Genomic DNA, 10931 nt, shown 5'->3' with positions numbered 1-10931 from the left:
GGGACGATGTGTAGCATATTTAGCCTACGTATATTCTATCTGGTTAGTAAAGATATAGCCTACCATCTACGTCAGTAGGGCTACTCAACTGGCGGCCCTCGGTCCGAATTTAGGACCTTCTGAGTGTTGTAGCTGTACCCCAGGCTTCAAGAGTAGAAAAAATAAAGTTAAATAACATGAATGTCCTGGGAATGGATTCTTGGAAGTATATTTCCTCGACTGACTGCAGGGCCTACAGTCAGTCGAGGAAAATTTAATACACTTACAAAAATCCATCACTTGGACCTTCATGTTATTTAATTATATTTTTCTACTCTTGAAGCCTGGGGTACAGCAGTTATCCGGACCTCTGTATACATTTGAATTTATCTAACTAGACCTTTTTCTCATAATAGTTGAGTAGCCCTGCTCTATAGCAGTGATGGAATAACTAAACAATCTGATGTGGTAGGTTCACAATTATTCACAAGAGCGATTATGTAATGTACCATAACTGCTCAAGCATGCATGTGTTTGTGTATGGAAGTGACACTGTCTCATCTAGACAGTAGTAGCTATACATCCAAGGTTTACCTTGACATTCAGCTGTACATCAGTAGCACTGAATTCAAGTGACAGTGCTACTTCATTCATCCGTCTGTTCTCAGGAATTGTTCAATGTATACGCTTTCCATACCCAAACACTGTCAAGGCCATAGGCGGATCCAGGGGGGGGGCCACGGGGCCATGGCCCCCCCCAAACGCTCTGAGAGTATGTTTTGGCCCCCCCCAAAGAAATTCGTTACAGATACTGTCAGCCTCCCTCAATCATATACATATCATGTAGAACTCGATAGTCGATACTGCATCGCTCTACTACATAAAACAAAATCCAATTCTATGGCCTCAATGCACAAGCGAATCGGAATTAAGCGCTGAGAAGGAAGGCCTCTTCGGCCAATCAGCGATTAGGGAAAATACCAAGGTTGAGCTTCAGCAAGGACTTCTAAATATAGAATTTACTCAGGGCGTGCGCTGTCGAATCTTTAGCCCATAAACCTCGGGCTAGGGGTCTATTGTCACTCTCCCAGCGCGCGAGCGATACTGCAAATTTTTGGAAAAATAGTTGTTGTTCACCAATGCCCTGTGTGGTAATTTCAAACGAAAACATAATAGTTTTTACTGCTATCTCATCGCCAATCCTTCCTCCTCTGCTCCTCATGATGAAAGATATTGGAAGTGTCTAATATTTGTATAATCTCACTCTGTCCTGCCTGGGGGTAGGGATGGCATGTTCCTCCCTTCTCCCTTGTTGTTTACCTGCAACAATAAACTATCAATCAATCAGGTTGAACCACGGCAGAGATATGATGTTGGTAAGAGGTACCATTTTCGGCCAAGCCGAGCGCACTTGTTCGTGCGGGTGCTGTTGACCTGGGCCTTGGTCTCCTGCCTCGCCCCGCGCCATCACACAGTACGTAGGCATCCTTTCCTACCAGCTCGATTATTCATATTAGGCTACATATTTCGTTATGTTTGACTCTCATAAAAAATACCTTCTTCCGAAAATAAATGTGTGATTCTTATATGTTATATATTAATATATGCTTAATAAAGACCAAAAGTATTCTGGATCTAATTCTTGAGTTATGCCCCTGAAAAGCACAATGCAATCCGATGTGACTTAATTCCATGTGTACAGTCCGTCGTCGATGAACAGTTGGCCCCCCCAAAAAACTCAAGGCTGGATCCGCCCTTGGTCAAGGCACATTACTGTCATCACCCACTGACACACAGACAAGCCACTGATGGCGGCCAGCTTGTATTTTCCTGAAAGCATCTAAAACACAACTTCCAAATAACTTATCTAATATTATCTTCAGTGAAGTGATGAGTTTCTACAGTGAGGCATAAAGTATATGCACTGTCTGAGAATGCGATTAAAATATCTCAAAAATATATCTACCACCAGAACTACTTATTATTCCTCCCTTATTTTGGATCACAAAATTAATACCTGAGTGACCATACTGATGACAGAGAGGGAAGGTAAATAATAAGTGTAAATCTATCTTTCACAAGTTAACCATAATAAATAAATCTTCACACACACACACACACACACACACACACACACACACACACACACACGAGGGAAACACAGGTACAGTTGCATTGCTTTATTTACATGTTTGGCACCTTAGATCAAGCGAAGTAACTGTATAAATACAATAAATAGCCTCTTTAAATTGCATGTCTTTCTTTTTATTTGTTTTTCGTTCTTGTTGTTACTGTTGCTTGCGGACCAGTGGCGGCGCCGCAGGAATGCTGAGCCTTCTGAGCGCGCCGCTGGCCGCTGGTACAGGCGGACGTATGTACACTACAGGATATACACAGACTTCTTATGTACAAAGTTACATGTCATTCATGTTAGCGAGACGTCTCGATCTATCTATTCGTTTTTATATTATTTTCTTATAGTAAGTCACCTTAAGCTGATTACCAATGCTTTGGAGCGGTGTGTGTGTGTGTGTGTGTGTGTGTGTGTGTGTGTGTGTGTGCTGGGCGGTCAAAGCTATGGACCGTGACCTGTGTGACCTGCAAGGTGCGCGCGTGTGTTGTGCCCCGCACGTGGCGGCGGACACATGTAAAATAGCCTCTCACGGCGACCCCCCCCCCACGCGGCCCCGCCTCGCCCCGCTGCGCCCCGCCCCGCACAGAGCTCAGCGTGACATGCTGACTTCCTGGCGTGGTGGGTGGCGTGGCGTGCCCGGGGCTGACGGGGCCGTAGCCTTCCCCAACCCGTATCGGTCCCCCGTCGGGCCCACCACCTGGCGCGGGTGACCTCAGCGATGCGTCTTCCCAGAAGACAGTGAATTCAGGAGCGCCGCCGCCTAACGCCGCCCGCCCGATCCCCGCTGCCCTGCCCCGCCCACTCCTGCGCTGCGTCCTCCGTCTGGGTGAGTCACAGGGCGGCGGGTCTCGGGGCGCGGCCCGCGGCGTCTTTCCTATCATGGTAACTTAACGACGAGATGACGGCAGCGCCCCGCCGCGGCCCGTCCAGCAGGCGTGTCGGAGCGGCCGCTCGGCGGGGCACGGCACGCGGAGCCGCCAGGAGGCACCGCCTGGTGAAGCCGCCTGTCTGGAGGCCCACCGGCGGGGCAGCGGCAGCAGCAGTAGTGGCATCAACATCAGCAGTAGCAAGAGGCTAGTGGCGGGCACTAGCCGGTGATGCGGTTGATTATTTTCCAGGGGTTGAAGATCTTCATGAGGCCCATGATGGGCTCGTGGATGCCCTTCACCAGGAAATCTGAAGGCCCCATAAGGTCGTGGTCTTCGTGGTCCAGGTACTCCCCAGAGGGCATCATGGGGTGGGGGGCCGGCATGACCATGTTGTGGTGGTGGGTGGGGGGAGGCGGCGGCGGCATCATGGAGTGGCCGTTGGAGATGCTGTTAGACACGGGAGGACTCGGCGTGTGCATGAAGGTGTTGCCGCAGGGCCCAGGCTGGCTCACGGCATCGCGGTCTGCGGCGGCGGGGAGAGAGACACAAACGCGTTAGTTAGATTCATGATAAAACGGACCCAAACCCAGGCAGCCAAGACTACACACTAGAGGACACTCAACACACCAGACAATGTTATGTCATTCGAGACCCTCCCCCCCAAGACACGAACAGCACTCACCACACAGGCCTTGGTACACTTGCGAGGGGTGCAGGCCGTCGTTGACACAAAACTGCTGACCCGGGAAGCCCAACTTGTACATGGTGCCACCAACCACATTTCCTCTGCAACGCGACCAAAGAGAGAGAAAGATTAATGAAAATCATGAGGGCCAGATGACTGTTTTCTTGTCGTTGGTTTATTCTTTTTTGTATTTATTTAATCACTGGTGTCTACTTATTCTCTCAGTGTATATTTGACGTTTCTAAGGATGAATGATATTACAATGACTTTATATTAAATGTTTGCATATTTCACGAGTTCTAATTCAAACCCACACACCCACACCCACGTCCAATCCCACACCCAAATCCACACTCACCCAGGTCCGTAGTTACACACGTAAATCTTGGTGTAGCCGAGAGAAGGGTCCTTGTAGTAAGCATAGCCACATCCCACCAGGTACGTCTCGGCCCAGACCATCTACACAGGCACCAAGGACACAGGTGACAAGACAACGAAAACGAGAATGCAGGTGACAAAAACGACAACAAGAACACGTGAAGGATAACGAGATCGAAAACGTCGCGTATATACAAAAATAATTATGGTAAAAAAGAATTCAGTGAAGCCACATGAATGCCACATTGGTTCATGATGTTAATGTTGTGATGATGTTAATGTTGACAAGAATAACATCATTATTTTTTTAACATTATAAGAAAAAAAGATTGATGTTGATTGGTTCATAACATCAATTATAGTAGTTTTTAACATTTTTTTTTCAGTAACACAAAAATAGTTTTCATTATTCATGACAATCAGTCCATGTTTTCAGTGAGTTATTGAAAGTAACGTTAACAAATGTCAATTACGTTAATTTTTCACAGGTATACAATGATTATTTAGGTAATAAGTTATCAAAATACAATTCAAGTGCAAAATAAGATTCAGGAAAGTTCACAATTTCGATGGTAAGAATTAACAATATTAGTGCAATTATGTATTTTTTTACACATAATAATAATGATAATTCAAGTGTTCATCAATCAATCAAGGTGCACATTAGGTGAAGAGCAAGACACAGGTTACAAGAGAAGGTACAGGAGGAAATCAGGAGCACCGGTCCGAACACGCATCAAACCGGTATTGTTTCGTTTCATTCACATTCAGTCCGGATGTTATGAGCGTTCCGGATGCGGTCCCCAGAGTCCCGGTAATATGCAAGGAAATCCAGTTGAAGCGCCGGAGTGTCCACGCATCCAACCAACGACCAACCACCGATACCGGGAACGCGACGGTACCGGGATATCCAGAGTCCAGTACCGGGATGGGCGACGGTACCAGAGTATTCCCATCAGTACCGGGAGATAAGGGATCCAGGCCCACGCACCAGTACCGGGATCGTGCGACGGTACCGGAACCAGTGCCAGAACAGCGACGGTACCGGGATGATCCAGAACCAGGAACGAACCACCAGTACCGGGACAGCGACGGCACCGGGAAAGTGCCGATCCCAGGTGAGATTGGCAGGTGTGAGGGGATGGGGACGGGGGAATGAGAAAAGGGAGTGGGGAGGGAGGAGAGTACTCAGATTAGTTCAGGTAATGTTTTGACTTAAAAAAAACGAGGTGAATCTTGCGTGAACTTGCTTGAGCTAAAATATGAAGAGAAGTTGGTGCTTTCTCTAACGGGACTTTGTTTCTTGGGGACAGCCTTCCCTAGCACTAATATATATTCCCGTTATCTGACGCAGGTATCATGGAAGACTAGTTAAATATATGCAATCCACAATTTAGATTTTTGTTTTACATGAAAAGGTAGCATAAGGGGGGCAAAAAGGAGAAAAAAAAGCCCGATTGGGAAGTTTTTTTTTTTTTTTGTCAAATGTACTTAATGTGCTTCAGAGAATATAAAAGTCTTTCAAGCAACACCCAAGACTCACCGTCGCCTTAATTACAAGAGTAAGTCAGCGGCAAACACCTTCACGTTTGACCCGACAGGTATTGTTAATCAAGTGATTCGAAAATTGTGCAATGGGAGAACTGACTGAAAAAATTAACAAACATTAAAAAAAAGGTGATTTTACGATTATATACCTGGAAAACTGACTAATAAAAACATCAACAGATAAAAAAGCAAAACAAATGTGTAAAATAAAACAAGCGGTGATCTATCTTCTATCTCATAAGCAAGTGACAGTCGGCATGCGCACACCCCTGGACAAGCACTTAACTCTAGCATGCAGGTCGAGTCTCAGGGCAAGTCTCGGGAAGAAACAAACGAATGAGTAAAAAGACAACGGAATAAACCAATAATGATGAACTTAAACAAACTATAAACTAAATGGATTGAAAACATGACCATTTCAGATTTTCTTTTTCTTTCGAGTACATTTCTTTCGTCATCATGCCACACTCACTCCATTCTTTGCGTTTGTTTACTCATTCATTTATTTGTTTTTACCGTGTCAGGTCTTCCGTCACATGTTGCTGCGAATCCTAATTTTACCTCGCAATATTCTCATTTCAACAAGTTTCAAGAAGTCAACATATCCTACCAAATCATGTACATCTCTTCGTGAGTACTACCGTGAATCCTGCAGATACATAATACTCCTAAATGGATCCAAGAAGTCCTACAATAAATTCGGCATTTTTTTTAACCCATACAAAATCGTATCTAGGATCCAAAGTAGGCCTACTTACTCAAGTACATGCCCCAGAGTTCTGCAGTACCGATGTGAGGGGGTCCTAGATCCTAATCCTTCATACCCTGGAACTAGTGGTTACCCAAGGTCTTAGATTGCACTTAAAGGGTCCTAGGAAGTCCTGAAAACTCTTATTTGTGCCTCAGAGTCCTACAGTAAGTCACAAAGGCCCTATATAGTGCTTGAGGGGTCCTACATACTCTTATAAGTTCTCCAAAGTCCTACAGCGTCCAAAGCCCTTAGGTAGCTCTTGAGGAGTCCTGCAAACTATTATACGTGTCCCCAGATTCCTGCAACACAGTCAAATTATTCTAAGGCTCTAAAGGAATCTTGAATAATCTTATCGGAGCCCCAAAATCCACTATAGTAAGATCATAGACCAATCATTCTACGGGTTCATTAAATCCTGAATACGTGCCCCAGTCCTGCAGTACCGTTGCGAGGGGTCCTACTGGGTCCTAGCGGGTCCTGCGGGTCCGGTCATGGAGGAGGACGGGTCAGGTGGCGGCGGAGAGAGTGTCGGGTTTGTCAGTCTCAAGGTCGTGGTCTGAGGAGGAGGGAGGAGGGAGGGGTGGTGGGTGGAAGGAAGGACCTACCGGCGGGGGGTGGAGGGTCTACTCTCCCTCCTCCACCACCACCACCACCACCACCACCTCACGTCTGGGTGGGCCAAAGACGTGTTGATTTGTTTATTATTGTTGCTGCTCTATTAACGTGGCATTATTTTGTATTTATCTTTTTTTGTTTATATTCATGTTGTTTACGTTTTCCTATAAGCACGAAGTATTGTTATTATCATTAAGGTTGTTCTCGTGTGAATTTGGAGACCATTTATCGATCCGTTTTGATATAACATACAGAGACAAACAAACCGACGGACAACGACGAAAATATTATCGCATGTATCGGAGGCGGGTGAATGGGAAACACAATCATATCGAGACAGTCTACACTAACGTAACATTACAACTATCACGAAAGCCATTATAGGAATAACAAAAGAAAATCAATGCGAGTCAATAGATTAACACGAGCAGGAGCAGCAGAACTAAGCCAATTGATAATCACATTAAAAATATATTCGTAAAGCTAAATTTGTGAGCGTAACGGGAGCAGTCATAGTCAGCGAGAGGAGCGATGGAAGTAAAAAAAAAAAATAAACAAATAAAAAAAAAAATAATAATAAATAAATAAATAAAAAATAAATAAATAAATAAATAAATAAATAAATAAATAAATACGCAAACCGAATCCGAAACAAACTAAATAAAAATGCAAGTCAAATCTGAAACTAAATATTTACGCAAATCAAATAAGGAAACAAAATAAAAACGCAGGTCAAATCAGAAACAGTCTAAATACAAAATCAAGTCAAATGAGAAACTAAATAAAAACGCAAGTTAAATCAGAAAGTCTAAATACAAAATCAAGTCAAATGAGAAACTAAATAAAAACGCAATTCAATTAAAAAACAAACTAAATATAAAGAGATGAAGCGAGAGTCTAGTACAGTCCCATCGGAGGCGCACTTTGAGAAGCTAATCAGGTTGCAATAAAAAAAAGCCAGACGGGAGGCGATAAGACGGATCCGTTTCGCTTTTGTATAGGTACTCGTAGCGTCGTGTAAGATCAGAGGCTTATGTCGAGGAGTCCTTCAGAGTCTCTACTTACGTCCTACTTACCGGGAGACGCCCTCAGATCCCCTAATGGGCTTCCTACGGCTCCTAAACCTTGGGAAGCGATCGCAGGCAGGGCTTGTGGGATCGAGAATTTACGAAGCAGAATACACAGGATCGAAACCTTCTATAGTGTGTCCTGTTCATTAGTGTTGGGAAAGGATATGGAATTCGATGCCTTTTTATTAGAGTTTCCCTTCCTTATAGGTTTTAAAGGCCAGAGATGCGGATGATAAGGAAAGCTGGAGAAGAGTGGGAGAGGCAAATCAAGGGCGACGGTGCCAGATTATCGTAGTCACCACATCCTATTTACCTATTTTTTACTCTTAACTACTGCAATAAGGGATCATTTATTAACCATTTCATCTACAATTATAAATGAATGTAGTTGTTGAGGTGGAGGAGACAGTTTTTGGGTGGGAAATGGGTGAATGTAAGACGCTGAGTACGACAATCTGGCAACGTTGATAAAGGGTAAAATTCAACGTTGCCAGATTGTCTTACTCAGCCTCTTACATTTACCGACTTCCGACCCAAAAACTGTCTCGTGGACCCCAATAAGGAGATTCACTTATAATTATCGTTAAAATAGTTAATTCCTGATATTTCTTGGCAATAGTTAGGCGTCAGAAACCGGTAAATACTATGCTCTGAGTACGACAATCTGGCAGCGGTGGGGTAAATAGGTAAGGGAGTGTTTCTTGTTGTTGTTGTAAAGGGAGAGAATATAGAAAGAGGAAGATGTGGTTAACAGGAAGAGGAGGAAAAGGTTATTAGACAGGCAGACAGAGAGGACAAGGATGCTACACTAAAAGGCTGCTATAAATAAGGAAAATAACAGACGAGGAAAGACGGAAACAGAGGACAGAACACAAGAAGAGGACGAGAGGTGTGAGGATGTGTTTGAAGGGACGTGGACGGAGGAGTAACATGCGGTGGGTGAAGGAGTGTCAATATTATAAAACTGAAGAAAGGAAAGAAGGAAAGAAAAAAAGATTAAGGAAACCCTCCCAGGTGTGGATTATGAAGTAAAACAGAAAGACGACAAAGGAAATATATAAATGGAAGAGTTGGGTTTAAAGAGACAGACAAAAAGAAGACAATAGAAAATAAAGAAATAAGAAAGAAGAATATTAAGATTTCACATGAACAAAGAAAGTTACTCATAAAAATAGGAACTCATAATTACGTGCATTAACACAAAAAATAAAACTAACGAATGAAATCTACAGTAAACAAACAACATTTTAAATTACATTCAAATATTTAAATGAAAAAAAAAAGATCTACACTTTAAACCGCTTAACGAGAATTTGATGGAGAGCAAAAGAGGAAAAAACAGAGGAAGAAAGGAAGAACAGAGAGGGAAGGAGAGGGGCGATGAGTGTGCGTGACCCCGAGGTACTTAGTCTTAGTTGGCAACACTGCTCCACACTTTACCTGCAAGAAGAAAGAGAAAAAACATTAATGGGGCGTCTCTCTCTCTCTCTCTCTCTCTCTCTCTCTCTCTCTCTCTCTCTCTCTCTCTCTCTCTCTCTCTCTCTCTCTCTCTCTCTCTCTCCACTTATCTACTCTTTTTTTTTTCCTTCCTCTCTCCTTCTGTCTTTACTACCTTCCCTTCTCTCTCTCTTCTTTTTCCCATCCATCCTTCCTTACTTCCCTTCATCCTTCTTTCCTTCTTGCTTTCTTTTATTCATTCATTCCTCTTCTTTCCTTTTTTCCTTCCTTTCTTTCTTTACATTCCTTCCTTCTTTCATTTATCCTCTCCTTCTTTCCTTCCTTCCTTTCTTCCCTTCATCCTTCCTTCCATGCCTCCTTCTTGCTCATTCTTACTCCTCTCTCGAACAATCACTCTTCCCACATTAAAAGTTGATAACAAAGATAGAGAGTGAAAGGACGAGGAGGAGAGATATTAATGAGCATAAAAAACAATGAGCATAAGATAGCCGCCGCGAACGAGCCATGCATGATAAAAGCCTTAATGAATCACCCTTGACCTATTAATTACGGATGAATTATTAGGGCTGGATGTTGAATCATTAAGTGAAAGACACGTAGAGTTTTGCAAATTCCGGTCGATTTAAAATTTGAGCTTGTGATTATGAGATACAACAACTTCTGCTGCTACTAAAATTACTACTACTACTACCACTGCTGCTACTACTACTACTACTACTACTACTACTACTACTACTACTACTACTACTACTACTACTACTACTACTACTTCTACAATTGTTGCTTAATCAACAATAGCTACTACTACTACTACTACTACTACTACTACTACTACTACTACTACTACTACAACTTCTACTGCTGCTACCAAAAGAACAATAACCACTACCACTACTATAACCAATAAAACTACTATTACTGCAACAACGAATATTTAAACACACAACACACATACAATACTACTACAATTACAACTACTACTACTACTACTACTGCTACTACCAACAATAAAAATAACAATAATAATAATAATAATAATAATAATAATAATAATAATAATAATAATAATAATAGTAGTCAGCCAGGTAGCTTCCCTTACCTGCGTGTAGTGACCCGTTGCTTTGCTGAAGCGGAAGGGATCGACACTTCCCTTCGCAAAGCCGTGCTGGTTCACCTCGTTGAACCACGCCTCCACCTGCGTCGGGAAGTCGGGTGTGTCGCCCTCGTCGACCTCATACGTCCAGGTGGCGGCGACGTTCTGGCCCACTCGGAACCGAACTGCGGGGAGGGGAGGTGTGGGTGGTGGTGGTGGTGGGGGTTGTGGTAGTGAATGGTTGGTGATTGAGGTGGTGATTGAGAAGGATTATGATGGTGGTGATAGAGAAGGGTAATGGTGGTGATGGTGGTTTTGGTACTGAATGGTTGTTAATGGTGATTGGTGATA

General features: G+C 43.4%; 1 protein-coding gene across 1 annotated transcript in view; it reads right to left on the bottom strand.

Moving 5' to 3' along the window:
- Positions 1 to 2144: 2144 nt before the first annotated feature.
- LOC127006632 (venom allergen 5-like) overlaps positions 2145 to 10931 on the bottom strand; it is a 124900-nt gene continuing 116113 nt past the window's right edge. The window contains exons 5-8 of the mRNA XM_050876755.1: positions 10587 to 10765; positions 4026 to 4126; positions 3665 to 3768; positions 2145 to 3505 (exon numbers count right to left, since the gene is read on the bottom strand). Of these exons, the coding sequence (XP_050732712.1) occupies positions 3201 to 3505; positions 3665 to 3768; positions 4026 to 4126; positions 10587 to 10765 (689 nt within the window). The 3' untranslated portion in view covers positions 2145 to 3200. The remainder of the gene's footprint in view (positions 3506 to 3664; positions 3769 to 4025; positions 4127 to 10586; positions 10766 to 10931) is intronic.

Source organism: Eriocheir sinensis, chromosome 33 (assembly GCF_024679095.1).
Source record: "Eriocheir sinensis breed Jianghai 21 chromosome 33, ASM2467909v1, whole genome shotgun sequence".
Classification (NCBI taxonomy): Eukaryota; Metazoa; Arthropoda; class Malacostraca; order Decapoda; family Varunidae; genus Eriocheir; species Eriocheir sinensis.
Note: the sequence above shows the minus strand (reverse complement) of the source record. Positions and strands in the feature narration are given on the sequence as shown.